This window comes from Patella vulgata, chromosome 8, assembly GCF_932274485.2.
Source record: "Patella vulgata chromosome 8, xgPatVulg1.2, whole genome shotgun sequence".
Classification (NCBI taxonomy): domain Eukaryota; kingdom Metazoa; phylum Mollusca; class Gastropoda; family Patellidae; genus Patella; species Patella vulgata.
This window is the reverse complement of record NC_065886.2, coordinates 12,379,194-12,405,595: the sequence shown is the minus strand read 5'-3', so window position 1 is coordinate 12,405,595 and position 26,402 is coordinate 12,379,194. Positions and strand designations below refer to the sequence as shown.

Genomic DNA, 26,402 nt, shown 5'->3' with positions numbered 1-26,402 from the left:
TATTAACCATGAATATTGTGATACTTATAGGTCTGTGTGTGATTGGAACTTACGGTAAGTCGATCAAATGTTAAATATTAGGAACATAGCACCAGAGTGCCGACATACTATCACGTTCGTACAGGAGTAAAACCTCATTTAGTGACGAGATAAAATTTGGACCATTAAATTTTCGATTCGGACATGATTTGACTACATATTCGAGTGCTGTGGGTACACGCTTCTACCTGTCCATAATACATGTAATGAACTAAAGTGAACGGTTTAGGCGTTATTTGGATGTAAAGTTAGCCATGGTGGATTTATGCCACTTAGACCTTTTCCAGGTGACCGATGTTTGGAATGTCGTACACCAGAATGCCCTACTGAATGTTTATCAAAAGATAACTCATGCGATGCGATATGATTTTGGTGCTTTTAATAGATTTACCAGTATGTATTGCTCTCATTAGTAATTTTTATGTAAATAGATAAGGACGTTACATAGTAAATACACTCATCAAACTAGATTAAATCGAAACCTGTCAGATTGTTAAAGCCCATAATTCCTACTTGAAATTAGACATTTGAAAAAATAGAGTCATACAGTAAAGATCTATATACACATGGCGGTAGATTTTTCTTTGGTGTGCATAGAAGTTATATCTCATATCAACCTGTCATGACGTCATCATGGTTGATATATTCGGTTCATATCAACCTGTCATGACGTCATCTCAGGTTGACATATTCGGTTCACATCAACCGCCGATGACGTTGATGATCGAAATAATTACAAAGAACACTGAAATAAATTATGTTATGGTAGTTTGTAGTATTCAAAATCGAAATAGACGCCGTACTGATCGGTATATTTAGATCGGTTATCCATGTCTAAGATATCTTTCAGAATTTTCTTTTTGTCCTCATTTTGATTATTTCTCCACACACTCCAAGACTTGAAAGTATTTATAGACCAAGAAATCCATTGTAATGTATTTTTGGGAATAGTCCACTTAACACAGTCGGTCAAATCCTCCTCTGAACCTATGTAGTACCATGTGTCTTTTGTCAGACGTAGAGAGCGGGTGACCCCAAACCGGTCGCCACATCCTACGTACGACACATGCATCGTTTCTTACTTCATATTTTAGTAGCCTTGTGATTGTCTAGTATTTTCACCTGTCGTCTTTCTTCCCCTTCACCTTGTGTATTTACTTATAACAATGAAACTTCGTTTTTACATTTTATATATCATAGCCTGATACATGGATACAAGCATAGTATAGATTACAATACTAAAGTCATTCTCAAACACTAGCCAGCCAGACTCGCTGCTGGTAATCTCTCCGGAATCTAATGAAGTCTGGCTTAAAAGTTTGCCATGATTTCTTTTATAGGAGCTATGAACAAACTACTCTATTCATGACCCTGAACCTGTGCAATTACTGATATGATTGGTCCCTTAAACCAAATGACGCATTAGGTAAATTTCCAATCACATGTTATTTTGTTGACACATAGAACCAGCTTTGTTTTGGTTCTATAACTCTTTTTATGTATCAACCTGTCACTTATATTTTTAGTGCATATTTAGTACAATTGGCAAAAGACATTAATTAATAAAATATAATGCCACCATTAATTATAAGAGCAAACATTCTAGCAATATTGCTACACATACCTTCACTGTCAGAATTATCGGAAAAGATTGCTTTTTGTATATTTTTTTCAGTTTTTTGATCAGCAACTAGTAGATCCTCGTCGGAATTTGCATTCACATCTAATCCACTGTCAATCCATTGACTAAAAAGGATTGATTATTCGTGTGATAACGTATTACTATCCATTTTGTTTTTGCTTTCAATTCAATTGAACCTAGATTTACTCCAAAATGGCGACACGGTAGTTGGGTATAAACAATACAATAACACACACGTGCATTCGCGTGATTAATTCGTTTTTGTTATTTGGAGGAAACTATTGAGCAATTATCCAATCATTGGTGACTTTTAATGGAAGAGTCCATTTAATTTAAGGGTGATTACAATTGATTAAAACTATGAAGTGGTATATGTTGGATATAAACCTCTCCCTCGGATTGATATGATAGAGAACACCTGGCCCCGAGTTCACAAAGCATTCTTAGACTTAAGTTGAGAATTTGCTCAACTTTCAATCTCTGTTTATGAGAAATATCTTAGATCCAGAAACACAAAACTTTGCACATAGTTTCTTATTGATATATCTGATACATTCAAACAACAAAACTATTATAAAGGGCTATATTTTAGTTAAAATAAGGTGAACAAGTTTGAGTAAATTCCAACTTAAGTCTGAGAATGCTTTGTGAACTCGGGGCCTGGTCTTCGCCCGCGTGTTCTCTATCATATCAACCTCTGGTAGGTTAATACCCTATACATAACTGTAAGGGTGATCAGTGATGCGTTAGGACAGCCAGCAAGATGAATATTTGATTTAACAGGTATCACTTGCAAACTATATGGTGAAAGATGAATCTCTAATAGAAAACAAATTGTCCACATATGGTTCAATTCTGTTCAGTATTGACAAAGATATGTTGAATTGAAACTTCATCAATCTAAGCCGTCTGCCGTTTTGTTGTCCGCGAAAAGTTATTGGTAGACCCGTTTTAAATCTTAATTTTGTAAACAATCAATCTGAGTACATATTTCATATTTTAGCGAATAATATAAATGTCGAATTTATACTTCAAGGATCGTGACCCGAACAAAACCTAACATAAACAGTAGTAAATTATATAGATAAAGGATAAAGTATTTTACACTTTGGTCGGACTTCACATTTCCGACCTTAAACTTAGAACAACGTGCTATATTTGACGAATCATTGCTCTATTTTTACTGACTTTGTGGATTGACAATTCAATGGTATGTGTGTCTGAAGGCTTGCCGTTATGAGTATCTGATTATGAATTGCATGAACACATACTCGATTTTAATTCCAAATATCTGTTTTTCGATTTTGACCTTTAGGCTATACAATGATACGAAATGAGCAACATGGAGGTTTTTTTTTCTTTTAGACTAAACAATACCAACGTAACCTTTACTATTCGCATTCAATAAACCAGGAGTATTGTTTAGATCATACATATATTGTTATTACAGGAATGGCTGATCAATGCATCAGTGGCCCAGACATAGGTAAGAGGTACTATACAATTTATCTCTTGGCTTCTACATTTCTTTTTTTTATATAGGAATGGGTGTCATGCATATGCCTATCAGGGACACCTTTGCTGTCAACAAATTTTATACATGAAACTGCGTCAAAATACAAATTGATTGAATGAGTTAAACAGTTTACAAAAACACCCGATTTTAACATAAATATATAAGCTGCGAGTGATCCTTATAAAGTATATCCACCAGGAGCCACGGTGGTTTAGTGAGAAAGACATTGGCTCCCTATCTTGGAGGTCCCATGCTCGATCCATGGCCGAGAAAATTCATCGGGATTACCTGGCATGGTTCCCCTTGTCAGTGGTGCAGGACGAAGGGTATGTGTAGGGACAGCTGTCTAGTCGTTCGGATGGGACGGAAACCCGAGGTCCTATGTACACATTGGCGTGCACGCAAAAGATGCCTTGGGTGTCCGGGCAAAATTCCCCCAATAGCACACTGTGTGGCGTATGCCCGTCTTCATTATATAGCCTAGTTGGAGTAGACCAGTATGACGTTAAACCACATGTCATTTTGTCTATCCTTAAGTTCTGGATTTGACACCAATAAAAGTAGAGGGATGTAACAGTTACACGGTTGATTTTTAGCTCAACTGCTATCCAATGAAGAACATACGCCCAGTTTGATGCTTGCATTTTACTTGACTAAAACAGTTATTGCTAAGAAACTGCAACAATTATTTCATTTTACAAATAGATCCAGATTTTATTTGAATGCTTTGGTTTACGCAAAAAAGTTATTGCTAAGAACATAAACTGTAACCTTTATTTTACTTTACCAATTATTCCAGGATAACGTTCTAAACCTAAAGGAATATGTTTTGACATTTATTGTTATTTTACAGTACCAGTATGTAGTAATGTTACCATGTCAACCAATCAGATGTTTATACCTGTTAATGGTAGTATTGGTACAGGTTGTATATGTGACGTTCAGTTAGTAGAAGCCGCGGGTGACACATTGTATGGTGTAGCTTTTAGAGGTGTAGATATCAATAATCTAACTTGTGGATATTTAGTATTGGTGAGCCAAGATACAACCTTTTTAATCATTTCCTGTTCAAAGGAAAGGTCATTAAAAAGTAGTTGGAGACTAAACGAATTATATCGTCTGGCATTTATCAGAGATTCCACCCCGAACCCAACAGGTTTCTGTTTACAAGTTGAAACTCGAGGTAAGATTAGTATACTGGTGTTTTTATTAGAGGTCACCAGTGTATGTTAATAACAATCCAATTGCCTACACATAAACATAAACAGTTCACATGGGCGGCTTATCTGACGACCCCATTTCACTCGCAAAGAGATACACTGTCAAAAGTGAAAATTGACGTTTTTGATTTTTGTCTTAATAATGAGTAATTGCTCCACCAATCCTCAGACATTCAGCAATTCGTCGTGGCATGTCCCTAATCAACCGTCAATTCATGATTTGGGACAATCTGGCCCACTCCTCTTGCAGTGCCACGGCCAATTCTTCCAGTCGACGAACACGTCTCCCGATCACATTAAACGTAATATACTAAAGCAAAGATACGCTAAACAGTAAATCGTATGCAAGACACGATCGAATCGCCAATACTGGCAAACGGAAAATGAGATAATGGAGGACAGACGAACAATTTTAAATTAGCTACATTTCCTTTAAGTTGGGGTGTGAAACGAACGACCCACAAATTCCACGGTAAACCCGATTTGTCTGGCTTGAATCCCGACTTCGAAGGATATAACAAAGCCAACAAATGAGCTTCATGGCAGAATCGTGCCAAATTTGGAAACCGTTCAGGGGTGGGAGATAATGCAGGAACTAAAACCGTACAGTGCATGGATTGTTCTACGAAGATGGATGAAATTAGATTAAAAGGGGGGAAAACATAAGGGTTTTCATCATTGTTATGATTTGAGCAAATACGTTAATTCCAGCCGATAAAGGCGTTTCAAAATGTGTGTAATGTTTTAATGGGGAGCCATCCAAACCAATCATACCGTTAGAATCTAATGCCATTAGATCTAAAGTATGAGGTCCAAAGAATTGTTCTACCCTTTTAAATGTCATATGCGAAATACAAGCATCTGACTTGGTCAAGGTTCTGGAAGAAGCATCGACTCCATTAGAGACAGACAATACATAAATCAAGTTAATATAAATATTGTATTCCAAAATAAGAAAGAACAAGTCCTTCAGGACACTAGTTATAATATGCGAACGGCTCATCTGATTGTTCCAGCAATGAATCAATACTTTGTTATCGACAAAATCATCGAGTCTACAGTTTTTAACTTTATCTTTAAGACATTTAACAGCTAAATACAAGGCTTTGGCATCCTTAACAGCAATAGGGGCATCTTAGAAAGATTTGTCCCAATAATCATGGATTACACCTTAAAAGTAAATTTAGCACCCCATCCATAATCCGAAGTATCGGATGATAAATTTAGTGTGTAGTGATATTCTGGCTTCCATGGATGAGAACCATTCCAGTTATCTAGAAAACGCCAAAATTCAAGTTCGTTTCTTAATTCTTGCGAAATGCGTATCTTATCGCAACCACTTAAACCAAACATTGAAATGCAACGGAAACATTCGGAAACAAATAGCTTTGCTCCAGGTATCGCCAAAACAAACGAAATCCATTTTTGCGAGAATCTTTGAAGGAATAGCAAATTTACTTCCTTGTGAGCCAAAATGTCCTCACTTAAATAACAAAATTTACACTTTTTGGATTCAGTTAATCTAAATGTTTGATTACATGCATCAACCCACATTCCCAAGTATATAATACAATTTACAGGTGAGAGTTCTGATTTTGTTAAGCCGATACAATAACCAATCGTACAACCACCTGACAAACCATATATATTGCAATCTCTGCTTGTCGCTTTGGTGAAAAATTGGGAATACTGACCTGCTCGATAATTCGATCAATATAAAAAGTATTATTAACCTGAAGTTGTCTTAAATAATAAGCTACATTGACACTAAGTGCGTGATATATACATAAGCGGATTTTTTCCAACCAAATGGAATGGTATTACACACATAAAAAAACCCCACCCCACTGAAACCCAAAACTGGTCTGGATACCTCCGAAACAAGAACGTGACCATATCCGGACTTGTCATCAAGTTTTGTAGAAATGATTCCGAGGAAACAATTCTGGGAACTAAATTCATCGTGTCAAGTTTAAATGGTGTGTCTTTCATCCATAAATTCAAATATCTCATAATGAGAAACATTCTGGGTTTGGTAGGCTCTACTGTAATTGGAGAAACGATGTAAAGAGGATTGACCTCGTCCACCTTTCCCCATACAGAGATAGCTCCAGTATTCAGTCTATTGGATACCTCTTTTGAAATGAAATCATGAAATTTTCCGCAAGATTCCGAATTTGGGAATAAGTTTGAAGATGGAACAGATTCGTCATACGAGATCGGCCCATATGAACCCTTGAAATGTTGAAAAAAAATATTCACACCATATTTTAGCCAGTTCAAAAGCCTTGTTGAATCAGTGGAGTTAATCAAAATGTTTTTCTATTCGATTGCATTATTATGAAGACCGCCATCTTTGAAATTATCAGGATCCAGGAAAATTAACTGATCTATCGAGACTGAACCCGGATAAAGTTTGGCTATCTCTGCCGGCATCACCTCTCCACTTACACTAAACCCTTCTATAATTAACCCATTGTACTCCACAAGTAAGCTAGAAATATGGAATTACTAAATAAGTAATCATTACCAACACATACAACATATCATTTTAACAAATATAATTACAACTTCATAACAGAAATAGAATAAACTAATATCAACCCCAGAAATGGAATCTTTATTTAAAGAACACCCAAAATAAAGTATCGCTTAAAATAATAATTCTATCCTTGATTTTTCGGCTTTGTGCACCTGGATACAATGTGGTCGGGTTCACTTTGTGTTTTACCCAGGTGCCAGGTGTAATATAAGTTTTGTGTTTTACCCAAGTGTTAGGTGTAATATATGTTTTGTATTTTACCAAGATGCCAGGTTCAATATGAAATGTCGGAAAATAAACACATCTAAAACAACAACAGAAAGTGGACCCGTCTCTTCTCAACAAACAACACGATCAGCTGCTGATACATCAACTTGGAATTCTACAACAACAGATGAACCAATACATGAAGTAACAGATAATCTGATAGTCGAGAAACTACCAGGTAAAATAATCGTCGAGATCATTTCATCTATAAAATTTAGCTTGATGTAAGTTAATATAGGGATAAATAAGTTGACTTGATGTTCATTATCAACTTGAATACATGACCTGTTTGTGTCACGAAACGTCATAATTAAATAACAGGAGAAGTAAAATCCATGCATGCATATACCTTGGCCCGATTCCTAGAAAATTCTTAAGCACGTTCTTGTGCTTAGATTTAAGTAGACTTTGCATTTAAGTAAACTTACCTTATTTTGTGTTCCCAGACAATTCTTAAGAACGTTCTTGTGCTTAGATTTTAAGTAGACTTCATTGTAAGCACAAGAACGTTATTATATGCGTTCCAAGAAAAAAACTTAAGCACAACTTCGTTCTTAAACATAGTCAATCTAAGCACAAGTCCCAAGCAAGGTATACGGCTTGCTTACCAACAACCTTAAGTCTGTTTCTGCTTCAAAAAGATGGCTGACCGTAGAGTTATTCGACGGCATTTCCGACACCTTTTGATACCAAAGAGACAATTACAAGACAGAGAAAATCCTTCTCCAGAAGAAATTTAAAATTAAGAATGCTATAGAAAATTTCGCTTCTAGGCCTACCCTGAAACCATTTTATTTATTTGCCAATTAGTAAACAATAGGCTACAAACAAACAGGCTACTTTAAGATCAGGCACTCTCACAATTATTCAGTTAGTTTGTATGTGTCTGCGTTTTTTTTATCTTGTGGCACATTTTAGCCTATATGTGTATAGGGGACATGTCAAATGCATCTAAATCAACCATATATATATTCCTATTTGTCATGATGTTTATAAAAATACTCTTACTCGTTTTATAAAGTTTCTGATTTTGAATATTTGGGAGTAAAGTCGATCTAAAATTATCGTAATAAGGACATTCAACAATAACATGGACTTCATCTTTTATTACAGATATATTGAGATTTAGTCCGGGAGCTAGGTGGGTTTTGGTCAACACGGAAGGTTTGGCATTCTAGTGGTGTATGGCTGGGTTAGGAGACCCCAGAAACCCAATTCTTAAGTTGCGCCAGTGGTGGGTGTGGTAGGAGGAGCCACCCATAGTACCCCCCAAAATGGGTTTATTCAACATGGAAGGTCTTGATTGATATCTGCAATAACATGACATAGATCTATGTTTTAAATGACTCTTAGTATGAAGGAAGTGGGCGGTAATTAATGTATCAGTGTTGGTATCAGAGATGAAGAGGAAACATAGCATTGTGGCCATATTGCACTGCTTGTCACTGATTTGTTAAGGTTATCGGTCACATCTGCTGTTCTTAAGTTCATTTACCAGCTAAATATTCATTCTTAAGTTAGTGGTTGTGAATCCTATGGTCATTCCCTACATTTTACACCTTGTTCCAATGTCGCACCTTTCATGTTAATTCAATTTCTAATTAGGGGTCATTCGGTGCAAACCAGCATTATTCTCTTCTAAAGTACACTGACCACCAGAAATTTCATTCTTAAGTTGATGATAATGATTTCTGATATCATTCCGTACAATTTAGGCTTGGTTTCTCACTTGCACCTTTCATGTTGATTAACATTTTAATTACAGATGGGGGTCAAGTGATATTTTCATTATTTTTGGGATTATGTCATACTTTTAGCTAAAACTTCATTTATTTTATGTCTCATATTTTTGCTCCTAGCACTATCAAAAATGTCCATGTAGTTTTGTGCAATATACTTGGAATAGATCATGAGATAATGGAAAAATCGTTTTCAGTAAAATCGAAAAATTGCTCATTAGTGACCTTTGACCTCTTCTTAAGTGGCCTTTCCACCAAAAATCCCATTCTTAAGTTATATTTCCTAATTCAGGACACATTCCTCTATCAAATGCCATTGAAGTGGAACTTGCACCTTCCATGTTGAATAAACCCATTTTGGGGGGTACTATGGGTGGCTCCTTCTACCACACCCACCACTGGCGCAACTTAAGAATTAGGTTTCTTGGGTCTCCTTACCCAGTCATACACCACTAGCATGCCAAACCTTCCGCACCTTCCATGTTGAACAAAACCCACCTAACTCCCGGACTAATTTACCTGTCAATATTTACATATTCTGTTTTCCCTGGCTATATTGCCCCAGCGCCCAGTTTCGATGGCTAAGTCATGGTTTGAGCACCTAAATCTCGTTAAAGATCTCCTTATATTTATAAATTATCAATTCAGATAAATAATTTTCATAGAGTAAATCATATTTGAATAATCTGTAATTATCAAGTTTCGATTTTCTTCCAATTTCACTGGCCCATTCTTGACGAGCACAATCAGACAATCTCTGTTTAAATGATGATAAGAAACCACTGACATCGAATACACCCTGTTGATTCCATATATATCCAAATCCGTATTCATGAAGAAGTTTTTTAACCTGTGTAGCAGACGACAAATTTATGACGTAATTAGCATACCAAAGTTGTTTTATGACGTTAAAGAGCATCATAGTCTCAGTTTATGGTAAACTTTACCAGTCACAATGTGCTTAGACTTATACTTGACTTGTGCTTACGTAAGAATGGTCTTGAGAATTTTCTAGGAACGGTATTTTTATATGTTTCTTACGTAAGAAAAAGTGAAGCATGACTTTGTGCTTACTTTAAGAATTTTCTAGGAACCGGGCCCTGATGTTGTTTTAAATATTAACCGTGCATCTAGATATCATTTAAGGCTTATAGGCTCCAATTGTGTTCGGTAAAATACATGAACAGTCAAAATTGAACGGCAGTCGTTTACGCCAGCTGGGGTCATTCATTTTATATTGTTATTTTATGAATCAGCCATTACTATAATTACGTCTGCATTGATTTGTGGGATATATTTTTCTTAATTCATTACAAATAACATCCAAAACCCTAGAATACACACACGTGTAGTAATACTTGGATCTCATATTTTCACGGCAAGATAAACATCTTTAATATTGATTGTTATGTACCAATATTAAAGTTTAATTTTTTTCTCTTTTTGTAATTTCGAATTTATTGCAAATATTGAGTAAGAGGATTAACTCCTTTAAATGTTGGGACACTGTTAGTGTGTGTTTATATTTTAGTTGCTGCTTTTGGTGGGTTTCTATATTGTTATATTTCCGTATTGCAGTTGCTGCTATTGGTGGGTGTACATATTGTTATATTTTTGTATTGCAGTTGCTGCTATTGGTGGGTGTATATATTGTTATATCTCTGTATTTCTAGTTGCAGCTATTGGTGGTGGTATATATTGTTATATCTCTGTATTTCTAGTTGCAGCTATTGGTGGTGGTATCTATTGTTATATCTCTGTATTTCTAGTTGCTGCTATTGGTGGGTGTACATATTGTTATATCTCTGTATTTCTAGTTGCAGCTGTTGGTGGTGGTATCTATTGTTATATCTCTGTATTTCTAGTTGCAGCTATTGGTGGTGGTATATATTGTTATATCTCTGTATTTCTAGTTGCAGCTATTGGTGGTGGTATCTGTTGTTATATCTCTGTATTTCTAGTTGCTGCTATTGGTGGGTGTATATATTGTTATATCTCTGTATTTCTAGTTGCAGCTATTGGTGGTGGTATAGGAGGAGCTGTTCTGTTATTGATTGTTATTATAGTCATCGTGATGTAAGTACTTTAATTTGCTTTCTTCTAGAAAACTAGTTTATATTTATTTCTAACTTAGCAAATGCTGGTACTACGTTTTACTCAATTACTTAGGCTTAAAACACTATTTAGATCGCCGTAGTGTCAGATTGTCGTACTCGCTTGTCGGCGACCCGCGACTTTCAAAATACGAAAGCTGCCTTTAAGCCAGTACGACGAAAAGGTCGACATAACTAGGTGCCGATATCGTAACGTGTATGTTACGATATCGGCGATTCTTTTAGCCGACCCGTTTGTCCTTCTGGCTTAGCCACCACTTTCGTGGTTTGATATATTCAATTGATAAACTGTTCTTTATGTAATATAACATAAGAATAGAGGTTCATTGACTTCTAGTAAACTAGTAATCCATATGGAACCAAAATGGTATTGTGGGTAAGGTGCTGGTTCACTAACCAGGATATCGGGGTTGCGGTGTTGGTCGGGAAAGGTGTTTGTTGTCAGATCCTTATGGTGAGGGGGGTCGCGGGTTCGATCCTGGTGTTGGCCGAGAACGTTTCTCGGGATTTGTCGGCGTGGTTTTCCCGTGTCATTTTATGGACCCGGCTTTGCGATATCAGGACCCAAGCACGTTGCCGCACAGTCATCAGTGCTGTAGTTTCAGTATGTACAACAGGAGCTGTGTAACTTCCTATAATGCGAAGCAGTATCGTGTGTTCCAGAACGCACGGGCATAAACGTCACTATTAATTCTTGCTTTGGGATATGCTACCTTGTCCAGTCGTCAAGGGGAATGTGGTTGGTTGGGTCTCCTAAGAAACTTTTAAGACAACACTCCCATTCATTGGTGTCCATTCATTGTTCCGTATCTTAATATGTATGTCATTTATTTTCAGTTTGTGTAAGAGACGACACCAGAATAACTATGATAAACCATCTGATAGAATCACAGAAAGTACCAACTACAATAATCTACGTGTGAAGGATGAGATGGTTATTACAGATAATGATTTGTATGTTAGTTATGACGATGATAAAAACCAATCCACAACTCCTACTTCAGATCTACAACCTGTACAGGGACATACATTTGCAAATACTAATGGTCCACAGTCACCAGATACAAGCCATTCAACTCCAGATCTACAACCTGTACAGGGCCATACAAATGCCAATATTGATGATCAACAACCATCACATACAAACCACTTCACTCCAGATCTACACCATGTACAGCCATCTGTCACAACTTCTGGTAATAAATCAACTCACGATGGCATGATCATTCTAGAAAATGACCTTTATGTGAGCGTGGATTCTATTCCCAATTCTGCTGCAGAAAATAATAAGCTTTCGGGATTAAACCAAACGGAATTTGCAGTAGAAACTAATCCTTGTGTAAATAATGTCTATGCTGTGGTTGATAAAAAGCGGAAACCAGATAATAAAGCAGAAAATCCATAAACCGAAAACAGACCATTTCAAAGAAAAACTAACTGCTAATGTTGCATGGAGAGTCGTACCACAGATGAACCAAACGGAATTTGAATTAGAAACTAATCCCTGTGTAAATAATGTTTATGTCGTGGTTAATATAAACCGGGAACCAGATAATAAATCAGAAAAACAATAAACATCGAAGAAATAACTAAATGCCCCGTTGCATGTTTATAATGGAAACTGTGATCCGTCTAACATTTTCAATAGTGTCAAATATAACATGTAGATTTTAAAATTACATATTAGTATGTCATGTTTTCACAACATAATCTACAAAATGGTTTAGTACTTTTATTAAATAGTTAATTTTATAAAATCAATTTACATATCATAAGTATCTTGTATCGTATTATGTTACAAAACAAAGTATGTTGTTACAAGACAAAGCGTTTTGTTACAAAACTAATTCTTTCGACACAAAACTAATTCTTTCGATATAAAACTCAGCCATTATGTCTAGAATATAGCCCCCCCCCCCTAACCCCCTTATGTTGCCTATCACTACTGGCTTTATATTAATAATACAGAACTTTCCAAATATAGTTCTTATAATACTGTATAAATCAAGTTTGGCAATAGTTTATTAGCCAGTTGTCTCGACCATTCCGCTTATACAAATCCTAAGATTTCAGTAACTTACTAAGCAAGCGCCGCTATAAACGCTATCAATCGGGAAACCCGCCAGTGTAAACGGAACGTAAAACGAATGTTTTAAAGTCGATGTTTTGTAATGTGTGTTAAATCAGAAAAGCTGTTCATTACAGACGAAACGATCTTGATCCACATAGCTGTTACTCTTTGACCTATTTTAGTAATTCTATTTTTCTTCTTTGAGTACCTTTGATACCCCAGCACGAATAAAGGACTGTAACGGTTAGTGGTTTAGATTATCGTGTTATTTGAATTCCAAATACCTAACTTGCTGATTGATGTGTTGGAGTTTTCATTTTTTGAAACGACATGCTTCAATACTACTTGTAATGTATTGAAAACACTCTCTACTTTCGTGTTTAGGTACACTTGAGCATCGGACATCTGTTTGTTTACCATATTATATGAATAATTGTTAATTTTCATTATTTATCTGTCAGAAGTCGGTCATGCTTGATTTAAGCCTTGAGCTTTCGCTACGTGCTCTCTGATTGGCTGGGCGCGACCATTCAAATCGACGTTTGAATAGTACATTCTGCGCTGATCGCACGAGCATTTCGCGAGTAAGAGGGTATATAAGCAGCCGAATTCATCACTTGTCCTTGTATCGCGACCCGAAGGCAATATAGGCATGGAAATAGTAACTATTCCGATTATTAGCCGGGAAATGTAGTTTTTCCGCCATGCTAATACATTATATTTAATTTTGGATTTTATTTATCGATGATTTAAGAAGTATTTAAATTTAATTAGGTTTAGTTATGAATTTTACTTGCTTATAAAATTAGCATTTAAAGTGGCTTTCTGCATTTTCAAATATTACTGCGCCATTCGGTTCGAATTTTTTTGTATATTTACTCGTCGATCATTGGCGCGGGTCACTCTCGCGAAGTGATTATGTGGAGCTTTTTTTACTTCATGGACTTTTGTCTAGATTCAGCTGATTCGGCCTTGTTTTTTCATGTCATTAGTTTTATTGTGCGGTACCTGCTTTGATTTGTATGTAATGACTGTGCCTGCCGTCTGAATTTGATCATGCTTGGAGCGAAATCCAGCATTTAGGACGTGGTCTTGAACGGGGGAACCAGTATTAATGTAGGCGGAAAGACGCGTAAATTCGTAGTTGTTGAAAATTACTATACGATAGTCATGGAATCTCGAGATAACATTTAAATTAGTTGTTTTGTTTAATAACGTACTTTAATTCAAATGTATCTGATAAACACTGGGATAAAGTTAAACTCTTATCTTGGAACTTGAGGCCCGTTTAATTTGTTAGGGATACACTCTTTCATTTAATCATCTATTTATTCATTTATTATACGGTTGTCAGATGTTACAATTTGTTTAAAACTTTTGGAATAATAAATAATTATTTTGTTTTCTCTGAATTGATGTTTGGGGCAAACCATTGAGCATCCAGTATACGAATCCCTGCTTCTGAATAAACTCACAGTTGGAGGTTTTGTGACTGGTGAAAAGGGTGGAACTTTACTTTGTATTTATTTAAACCGAGGGTCGGGGCGCGTTTGATTCCGAGCACCTGTGGTTTTGGCGAGCTTGAACGTACATGTTTGCTTATAAGTCCCAAGATACCACATCTTTTGACGGACTTGCCCTCGTACTATATATTGGCTAGCTTCGTAAGATACCTTTTCGCCAGTCGTAAGCCTCTACTACTACAGATGTATCACTCCTGCTTCCACGAATCTGATATTGGTAATTGCACCCCAAAATGGCATCGAATGAGTATAACAGTCCTCTAAATTTACTGGGCGACAACCTCGGTGAAAGCGGACGTAAAATATAGCTATTTCACACACACACACACACACACACACACTCACCTGGGCGACTCACTGCGAATGAATATTTTCTGGGTTTCAGACGCTCTTTGCAGTGGCCAAAAATTATACACCTCAAAACTTTATTCTAGGAAATCTTCATGACATTTTGCTTGTGTGTTATAAACTATGAAATTCAACCATTGGCTTATTGAAACATACACCTCAAACGCACGCACGCACGCACGCACACAAAAAACAAAGTTGGTGTATTTAAAAGATAATAAGTAAATCTCATTTCAAGGCTGGTCTGACAATAGTTGCTATGGTCATTCTATCAGACTTGTTAAATTCGAAGATTTTCAATAAGTGAAGAAAAATACTACAACTTATTGAACTCCCTATGGACCGTAAATAACTGATGGTCATATATTCTAAAAACAAAACAAAACGGACTGATACTGCTATGAATATGACAGAGACTAATTTTTATACACAGGTTTTTTCTTTTGCAAAGACAACACAAGTGTTACAGTTTTCAAAGAAACGTAGCAACCGCATGCGTAGGCTACACAGCATATATCTACACGGTCACAAGATTGTATGGACATTTATCAAACATAATATGCAATGTATTTCTAACCTAGACACTGGTGAAGTTCAAAATCATTTAAAAAGTACATAAAATACACTTACTTACAATTTCTATTTAGATCTTCAAAATTATCGCATTGACCTCACCAAATCGAACGCGAGGGAGTGTTATGTTATTACGTCACGGATGTTTTCATTACGTCAAAATTGTTTTCTTTGGTTTTTGCGTCATTAAATTAAACCAAAAAAACCCCCAAAACAAAAAAAAAAAACCCCAAAAACGTCACCTATCGCGAAAGAAAGAATTCCAAGACAAATGTTAAATATTTTGGGCTAAAATATCGATAAACACCGCCTGTTTAGAATTTATCGGACTGTTATTGTCCATTTGATACCGCTTAAAGTTTTCATTTTAATGATCTAAGCGGTATCATATGGACAATAACACAGCCGATAAACAGTGTTTCTTTTTCGAAGATATTGCACACGCCTCATTAATCGCTAATTAGACAAAAGGATTACAGCCATCTTGATACATTCTTGAGAATCTATCGAATCGCATTGTCACAACAGGTATCTTATAGTTGGAGAGTAAAATTTGGCGAACCTGAAAACTCCCTGGGAGCGCCAGAGGTCACTAATTCCATTTTGAACATTAAATAAAATGGAAAGTTGAACGAAGGTGATTTAGAAAATTTAATTTTAAGAAAATTAGTACCTGCTTGGATGTTTTACCCACCATCTCATTACGTCACTAGCTATAAGATACAAATATTGCAAGAGGTTATAAGACCGAGACGGCCTACTTCGGCATGTAAACGAACAAACTAGAAACTATAGATCGTTGTTCGCTTAATAGCGAATACCACGTGAAGCGTATCACTATTGAATTATCAGTAGTTATATAATTCAACTGCCTTGTTAGTTGTATTTATGTACTGTTAAACAATATGAAGACATATTGAACAGGTCTGGTGTTGACAGAATACCTATTTATCAGTACCTGCAACAATAGCACGGGATATTCCGGACAATATTTGTGAACTTGTCATTCAGTTTGGTTTAGTGTTTTGGTGTTTAAATGAAGAGAGCAAGTTACACTACATTCGTAACAACCGTTGTTTTTGTGGCTGTGTGGTGTATTACTTTTACATACGGTAAATTTATTTACATCCATTTAAAGATACATTATGGGAGATTAGATAAAGAGCTGGCAGTTCGCACTATAATAGTTAAAAACTAGATAATGTAAAGGGAATTTGCTGGAAATTTCAGTCAAATTGATCCACTCTGAACCGAGATTTTAGCGATTGCATTTTCGGCCTTGCCTCGATCATCATTGCGAAAGTCGGTACGATAAAAACATAGTCTCGATTATACATTTCATGATTAAATCATGAATGGAATTCGAACAGCAAATCGGAACTTAATCCAATAAACATCGCAGGCTAGCGTTGACTTCGAGAGTTGATTATGGTCTGGATAAGTTAATTAATGTTAATTTAGATAACATTGCAGACCGAAAGAAAGACCTGCAATAGGCCGATTTAGCTCTTGCATAATGTATGTTTAATTAACGCTGCATAGGGTAAACTTTCTACAAGTTAAATTTCGTATTATGTGAGGGGATCACGTGGCTTAGTCGGTAAGACGCTGGCTTGCTAGCCTGGAAGTCGGGTGTTCGATCCCTGCATTGTCCGAGAAAGTTCATCCAGATTTTCCGGCTTGGTCCCCCCCTTGTCAGTGATATAGGACGGAGGGCCTGACAAGGACAGCTGTCCAGTCCTTCGGATGAGACAGTTGGAATTCGATATAAGAGTAGGCGATACTGCCGCTGCCCGGGCAAAATTTCCCTCATAGCACACTGTATGGCGTATGCCCGTCTTCATTAGCCTAGTTCGGAGCAGAACAGTAGGACGTTAAACCCCATTTCATTTCATTTCGAATAATGTGTGAAAGAGACAACCAAGCAATGGCGTTTATATGACTGGTATCATGGTTGCCGTTATAGGAGACACTGTAGTGTCGTTGCGCTAATTGCACACCAACTATCATCAGCTACTCCATCGTAAGTAACCTTGAATAATTGATTATGTATTGCATAGTGTTATGTTGTATCATATAATAAGGCAGTAGTTGCTGTGTATATGTGACAGTTGGGTGATTTTATTCATTAATTTTTGCTTGTGTTAACTACTGTATTATATGCATCAGTATCTTTTAATTTATTTTAGGCATGGCAGAGCAATGCATTAAGGGATCAAAAATTGGTAAGTAAACCTATTATAGTTTTTTGATTTGTTCAAAATCAAACCATTTGCTATCCTGATTTACAAGCCAACCTTTTGACACATTATCCTTCCGAAGTTCCTTAGGTGGATTTGAATTGAGTTTTGATTTGTTTCAGTCATCTCAGATGTTTCCGGATTCTGTTTGAATTATAGTAATGATAGAAGTAACCGCGAAATGTTTCATCGTTTCATCAACACGAGCTTTGCTTTAATTTAAAGATAACCTGAATTGGAAAACAAATGAAGATACTTTGTTGTTGATTCGAAGAAAACAGCATGAATTTACATTTTGGGAAAGTTAGAGCCGATTAAAGAGACGCCAATTAACAGTCAAGCCATTCAGGAAATCAAAGATTTTATTTGGCCAATTTCTTGTAGAAATAATTCGTGTTATATTTCTATATCACTAGGTGATTAGCTGCTTTGATTGACTGCACGGTCAGTGGCATTGTATTTTATTTTTTGCCTTTCTCACTTTCAGTAACAGCATGCACCAATCACAGTGTTCCAACCGATCGGATGTTTATACCAGTAAATGGCAGTATAGATCAAGGTTGTTCGTGTGACGTCATTATATTCCAAGCCACTGATAATTCCACCTTTTATTCTCTCTATATGAAACATGCAAATCGAGTTAATATCAGTTGTGGATATAAAGTAGATATTTTCACCACCAACAATAATTACAGTATAACGTGTTCAGAGTTTGGATCACGTTCCAATACTTTAAAATTAAATCAGCGCCAAAGATTAAGATTCACAACCCATCATGCACCAGATCCCACCAATACAACAGGGTTCTGTTTATCGGTTTCATCACAAGGTGAGATTTACATGCACACAATATAAAGGGTTTAAAGTCTTGTCGACACCGTGACATGTCGTTTTGCCACTAATATGTAAGAATTGTACATGGGACCTCTCTTTGCTCCATTGTAACTATTCCTTGTCAGTCCACAAGTGGTTTTTCGACACATCCCGGGATGTGGTTATCAGCCCAGTGTCCAAACAATCCAACCACGGCACCCCTATTCCACATTTTGAAAGCAATGCTAGGTTAACTATATATTCTCCTTCTGCACAGAAAATGTACTGATGAAGATGGATTGCTGGGACGTACACAATCCAACACCATTAACAGCATCTACAACATCCATAGTCCGTACACCATCAACCAACACTGCACAACAATCAAGAACCTCCATTCTGCCAGTATCAACATCGCCTATAACTTCAAACAGTGAGTCATCAACAATTGTTTCATTGACGACAACAACATCCACTACCAAAAATGCACATGTGCAGAATTCCAAAGGTAACATTTCATTATATATTGATACCATCAGATTAGAAATTACGTTGAAATGTAGAATAACGCGCATGGTATGAGCATGCATACGTGTATGGAAATTTGCGCATTATAAATATACACTATTATTATTATCAGGAACTTCGCAGCAGCGAAAGAAACGTTTACACTTGAGCTGATGGAGTCTTCGGGTTTGTTCGAAGCTTGACGCTCACAAGAACAACAGTTAGACCAGCAGCGCATGAGGTCATTTCTTACGGCATTTGCTTTTTTATGCGGCATTTGTTTTTATATTGGTGGGGTATATATTGTTGTATTTCTGTATTTCTAGTTGCTGCTATTGGTGGAAGTATAGGAGGAGGAATATTGTTACTGTTAGTTATTATAGTAATTATATGGTAAGTATATGCACATAGAGAGAGAGATAGAGAGAGAGATGGGGTTTAACGTCCTCTCGACACATTTCGGGACTAACATATGGTTTTAATTGTATTTCAATAATTTGCTTAATGGGTCTTTAGCAGTGGGAGAAAACCAGAGGACCCGGAGAAAGCCCACGAGGTTAGACAGGCGGCCCTACTCCTTGTTACGTACAACCGGGGATTCGAAACCACACCAGTTGACTCAATGACAGGCCTTATGATAGACATGCTTTATAAATTTGTGGGTAAAATCGAAGTTGAAAATAAATGAATGCAGTGTACCTTTACATACATTTCTTGTATTAAATTTAATGGCATGTCGTTTATCTATATCGACAACATCATGTCTTATATTATGAACGAATAGAGGCACAAAAGTGTTCATGTCTGTTTTCATTTATTTTCAGTAACACCGGATACAAAAACAGAAGCCATAACCCTATTCACTGTTACGTATCCTAATATGTATGTCATTTATTTTCAGTTTGTGTAGGAGACGACGCAACAATAACTGTGATAAACCATCTGATAGAATCACCGAAAGTACCAACTACAATAATTTACGTGTGAAGGATGAGATGGTTATTTTAGATAATGATTTGTATGTTAGTTATGATGATAAATACCAGTCCACAGCCTCACCTACTTCAGATCTACAACATGTACAGGCATCAGTCCACAATACACTAGAGAAGTCAAATCCAAAACCTGTACAGATACGTGGATATGTCACTACTGATGTACAGCCATCAGGTATGACTGCTGATCACATTAAATCAATACCCTCCCCCGACGACATGATCATTCTTGAAAATGATCTATATTTGAGCGCGGATTCCATTCCCAATTCCGCTGCGGACAATTATGATAAAACGAGCGACGAGCAATTGGATCAAACTGAATTCGCCTTGAAACCGAATCAGGGTGTAAGTAATGGGTATGCTGTAGTTAATAAAACCAGGAAACCAAATCAAAAACCTGCTAAAAGACTCCCCCGTGACTAACTGATCAATGCCCATTTTGCACTCACAAACAAATATCTATATTGCGACTCTCCGTATTTTTCTAACACTTTCTTGTGTAAATACAATAAGGATCTCTTTGACTGAAATAGCACAAGCTACTTACAGTGACCGAGAGATGTCCATCATAAAATCTCAAAAAGGGACAATAACACTCTTGCTGGCTTGACAGTTCCAGAAAATAAACAAAAATAGCCTTATTCTAAGGACTAGATGTTTTAGTGTCCTACCTGTTGTGTAAATTATCCATTAAATCCTATTTTACTTGTCCAAAGGGTTCAAAAATATTTTTAAATCCAAGTCACATTTGAAAAGCTTTACGTCAGACTTTTTAAATCATTTAGTTGAATTTTTCAATTTTTTTTAAATAAGGTGTGTTAAGATGAAAATATTTGTATCATCAATTAATTGGAATATTGTAAAATAGTACAATTTGTTGACCGGAATAAAGATTAGGACATATTATTCAGTTACAACAAGTGTTAAGATGAAATTTGTATCATCAATTAATTGGAATATTGTAAAATAGTACAATTTGTTGACCGGAATAAAGATTAGGACATATTATTCAGTTACAACAAGAGTGGTATTGAGCCTTTAATTTACTGATATATATATATGTCGAAATGATTTGTATATCGATTTGTGGATTTTACTGTTTTAATAGTATACTCTTCAAAAAAAAAGAATATAGGGGATATTGAAATGCAAATACATATGCAGGTTGTGATATGATAAATAGTCATGGACACTTGACATCCTTTAAGAGTATGTTCACAGATGAAAAACTTATCGCCCCAACAGAACCTCTGAGCTGCGCATGCGACACGAAATATCGCCATACACGTGGGAGGGGTTCATTGTCAAATTTGACACTTCAAGGGAGGGTTGATGAAAACTGCCGCGTACTGGTTTATCCATCCATGTTTGCTTTCCTATCGGTTCTTGCATATGATTTACTGTTTAGAGTATCTTTGCTTTAGATGTGTTCGTCAACGTCGGGGGGGGGGGGGGGGGGGGTTAATGGTTGAATGGTTAGCGTGTACGCGCTGTATCATAAAGTCTGTCATTGAGTCAACTGTGGTGGTTTCGATTCCCCAGTTGTACGTGGCAAGGAGTAGGGTCGCCTGCCCAACCTCGTGGGTTTTCTCTGGGTCCTCCGGTTTCCTCCCACTGCTAAAGAGCCCTACGCGCAAGCGAATTGTTGAAATAAAATTAAACCATACGTTAGTCCCGAAATGACCTGGTTTATGTTAAGTGGACGTTAAACCCCATTTCTCTCTCTCTCACGTCAACCGACAACACGGCAAGAATTGGCCATGGCACTGCAAGAGGGGTGGGTCAGATTGCCCCAAATCGTGATTGGACGGTTGATTAGGAGCATGCCACGACGAATTGCTGAATGTCTGAGGATTGGTGGAGTAATTACTCATTATTAAGACAAAAATCAAAAATGTCCATTTTCACTTTTGACGGTGTATCTCTTTGCGAGCGAAATGGAGCCTCCAGATAAGCCACCCATATGAACTGTTTATGTTCATGTGTGGGCAATTGGCCTGTTATTAATATACACTGATTACCTCTAATAAAAGCAGCAGGTGCATTTTGTATTGTTTCTAAATATCCCCTACTTTTTTTGAAGAAATTAAATAACTAATAATATATATGCAACTATGGCTTATTCTTGAAATGATTTCACTATAATTATTTACCTACTTTACAGTCTATTTCTTGTTTTTGTTTATTACATTGGGGGGGGGGGGTAATTATGGCTGCTTAAACTGTGGACTCCAGGTTAAAAGTTCGGTTCTGTTTGCCAAATTAGGTAGTTCGAGGGTATGGAATTTCCAAAATAACGACATTTTCTTATACTGTATACTTGGAGATCGTCTGTAATATATTTGTTGGCAACCACAACGATATTCATGTCATATGACGTAGTACGGGTGCGTAGACCCAGGACAATATAATATGTATTATGCTCGTGCTTCAGTGGGACAAATGAAAAAAGAAGTACAGTATTTTATATGCAGGCCAACTTGTACTCCGGACCTCGGTTTTTCCCAACCAAGAAAGTTCCCCGGAAGTTTTCAGCGCGGTTCCACTTGTCGGATGGAACCCATGACAGTTAGAATTCGAAACAAATTAATGTAGGGCGTAGCTGTTCGAGCAAAATTGTTCTCGTGGCACTCTGCATGGTGTATGGCCGTCTTCATTAACCCGGTTAGTAAGGCGCTAAAACCATTTCATAAATTTCCAATGAGAAATACTTTTAGTCGTGAAAGATATTAAATTTCTCGTTTAGAAACACGACCCAGATATTACAACATCCTTATAGACGAATCATGTTATAACTTCATATTCAATGTAAACAAAACACCCAGAACATGATGCAGTACAGGACATTCTTGATTCTCCCGACAATCTCAGCTGGCCTTTGCTTTAATGAAATTGAAGAACGTTTTAACTATTAGAGGAGCATGCATAAAGATGACTCTGTCTTATTAACTTACGATATATTATCACTCTCACCAAGACGTAATGAAGTAGCTCAAAATTGAAATTAAAAGATATTCCACAGATATTTTTAATCCAGATATAATTCTAACACATTTAGCCATCCCTTAATCATGTGTTAAAGGCACCAATTCTTCACGGATCCGTTTGTGTTACTAATACGATGTTGACAACGCACGTGTTATCGACGCCTAAAATGTGACGTCCCATGGAAATCAAAATGGCCAGTCTTTCTGTATAGAGTTAAAGGAAGGATTTCGTATTACCACTGTTTAACAGATCGGAGGTGAACGTGATACAAATTAGAGACGGATGGCAATATCCACTAGCCAATATCCATTTGTGACATAATTATAGTTTAGTATTTATTTATTGATAGTAATTAAATATGCATTATGCAAGAGCTAAATCTGCTTATTGCAGGTCTTTCTTTAGGCCTGATATGTTATTAAAATTATTAATTAGACATTAATTAACTTATCCAGACCATAATCAACTATAGGTGCCATCGCTAGCCTGTGATATTTATTTGATTAGGATCCGATTTGAAGCCCAACTTTCATTCATGGTTTAATCATGAAATGGATAATCGAGACTGTTTTTTATCGTACCAACTTTAGTAATGATGATCGAGGCTAGGCCGAAAAATCCATCGCTAATTTCTCGGTTCAGGGTGGATCAATTCGACTTAAATTTTCAGAAATGCCCCGAAGGAGAATTTACATTAAAGCCAATGGCGATATCACTGGTGGTCTGATACCAACTACATTAGTTATTATAGTCCATATCAGTGTAGTCCCTCTGTACTGTACTACAACAGACAGTAACAAATAAGTGTATCCACTCTGTACTGAAATATAACAAATCAAACCATCAAAAGTAGAGACAACGAATCTTACTAGACAAGTTCTGGCTTCTCTGAATAACATTCATGGGGCGCGAAAGAAACAAAAATGTGAAGGTATTCCTTAAAGTCAGGCTGTGAAGACCTAATGTGAGATCATTGAGAGAACTAAACGTCCAGTAAACAGCGATTAACGTTACTAGATTTCGGTAGTTATGGTAAATGGACACCGACTAACGACAAATACAACCTACAACGGATTTACCCTCTATCTATAATAATAGATTCCAGTAGCAAGGGTTAGTTTTCTTTGAGTTAAAATGTTTGAGAGGGAATTGGAGAAAACATTTGATAGATAAATTATTCTGAATCATTAAATTTCGCAATTAGTACCAGGGAATGCAGATTTAAAGAGGGGCTCACAACTTCAAATAATCACCACGTAAAAAAGATTTTTTCTTTCAAACCCAAATACCAAATGTTCAATCTCTGAAAACAAACAGAAAACATAACCAATGTTATTACTACTGGTTTTAAAAGAGATGGTTCACGTATTTCTAACAATTAGATATATAGATCACGATGGTACCTATATTCTAAAAAATAGATTGGTAACCATGGTAGCAACTAGAATCAACCTTTTCTATATTCTAACAATAGACAGGTAACCATGGTAACTAGATTCTAACCAAAGATTGGTAACCATGGTAACTACTAGAATTCATACAATATCAGACAGCAGAAATGTCGCCACGTGTTATACGGATAAAACAATATAAGCATATTTTAAATAACAGCTGGATTTTATTTTTTCGAGTTTAGATTTTGTGAGATAATCAATATTATCACTTATGATCGATAATATACTGAGCGCCGTGGAAAACGCATCACTTTTTTTTCCAAAATATTTTATTACTAGGTGGTTTTGTATGTATAATATTATGTAATACTATGAACTATTGTTTCACACAATGCTCCCAAACGCAAAAAATATCGGCCCGTGTGCACACAAAAAAATTGCACGAGATGCACATGAAAAACCCAATATTCAGGTGCAGCATTGTGTGTGAGCCCTTTAAAAACATGTTTTCAACTTAATGTGCAGTAAATGAACTGTGAAACGTCAATCTGTCGTAATTTGTTGTTGGACGTGTGAAGGAATCGAGCTAGAGATGCCGAGACTTACTGAAAATCAACGGAATGAAGCCATGGGAATGTCCAGGGCTGGCATGTCTACACGTGCTATTGCCAGACACTTCAATTGTCATCAGTCCACTATTGTAAGGTTGGTGGAACGTGTTCGAGTTACTGGATCAACACGTGGCCGTCAACGTCCTGGTCCACAACGCGTTACAACCCAGGCTCAAGACCGCTACATCCGGGTCACTCATCTGCGTGACAGATTCCGCCCAGCGACTCGAACAGGTGCAGCATTTGTCGGAAGACAAGGACCAGTAAGTGCCAACACCGCAAGACGTCGTCTAAGAGAAGTAGGACCCAGTCCACGACGACCTTATGTTGGAGCTATCCTCAGGGATAATCACCGTCAGCGGCGTTTGATATGGGATCAAGGACACCAGACATGGAGAAGAGTAGACTGGCGAAGTGTGCTCTTCAGTGATGAGAGTCGCTTTCATCTTTATCACGCTGATGGCCGTCAACGTGTGTGGAGACGTCTTGGGAAACGTCTTGCAGACTGCTGCGTCTTCGAAACGAATCGATGGGGTGGGGGAAGTGTAATGGGGTGGGGAGGCTTCACATTCCATCACCGGACCGTCCTACACATTTGCAGTGGTCGCATTAATGCTGTAGCCTACCGTGATGATGGCCGGTGGAGGATACAAGCGCTACTGACATCTGTGTCGTACTTTTGGTTTTGACCCCTCTGACTTTGTACCCTTGATTACAGATTAAACATCCATAAGTGTACAAATGTGTTGTTATTGATGTGTTCCCATTTGAATATTGTTCACAATAAGAAGCAAAATAAATAAGATATGTTTACAGGATCATTTTGTTATACGAAAAACTAAGTGAAGCGTTTTCCATGGCGCTCAGTATACTTTAAATATGATATTATGGACAATTTGATTTAATTTAATTAGTTACCCTTAATGGGCTGAAAACTGGTAAAAACTCAAAATTAACAAGTCCGTGTATATCAAAAGTCAACTTACAATTGGTAAAAACACAAAAATAAAAAAGTCCTTGTATATCAAAAAGTCACTTTAAAACACACTTATAAAATCGCTGTCGTGAGGGGTGAGGGCGGATCATCTTCTCTTTTTGTCATAATAAAAAAAAACCCAGGTTAAAACAGGAGGTCAAGCTGACTGATGTTTGGCGTCACCAAAAAACAGCGGGGACAAGAATCCGCTTCCCTTATGCGGAAAAGCGAAGTGCTCGAAGTAAAAACCACATAGCTGGACGCGTAGATGATTTATATAC

At 36.8% G+C, this 26,402-nt stretch overlaps 1 protein-coding gene across 3 annotated transcripts; it reads left to right on the top strand.

The window, feature by feature from the left end:
- On the top strand, positions 1-20,862 carry LOC126830854 (uncharacterized). 3 transcript variants are annotated; one of them, XM_050561317.2, is made up of 6 exons: positions 1-54; positions 3,132-3,167; positions 4,051-4,380; positions 7,225-7,404; positions 10,975-11,041; positions 20,056-20,862. In XM_050561317.2, the coding sequence occupies exons 1-6, from the start codon at positions 9-11 to the stop codon at positions 20,573-20,575; spliced, it is 1,179 nt and encodes a 392-aa protein (XP_050417274.2). In that variant the 5' UTR covers positions 1-8; the 3' UTR covers positions 20,576-20,862. The 3 variants fall into 3 exon arrangements, with proteins under 3 accessions (XP_050417274.2, XP_050417272.2, XP_050417270.1); XM_050561315.2 differs by lacking the exon at positions 20,056-20,862 and adding an exon at positions 11,917-12,871; XM_050561313.2 differs by lacking the exons at positions 1-54; positions 3,132-3,167; positions 4,051-4,380; positions 7,225-7,404; positions 10,975-11,041 and adding exons at positions 16,494-16,706; positions 17,784-17,819; positions 18,322-18,663; positions 18,925-19,155; positions 19,481-19,547.
- Positions 20,863-26,402: the final 5,540 nt, after the last annotated feature.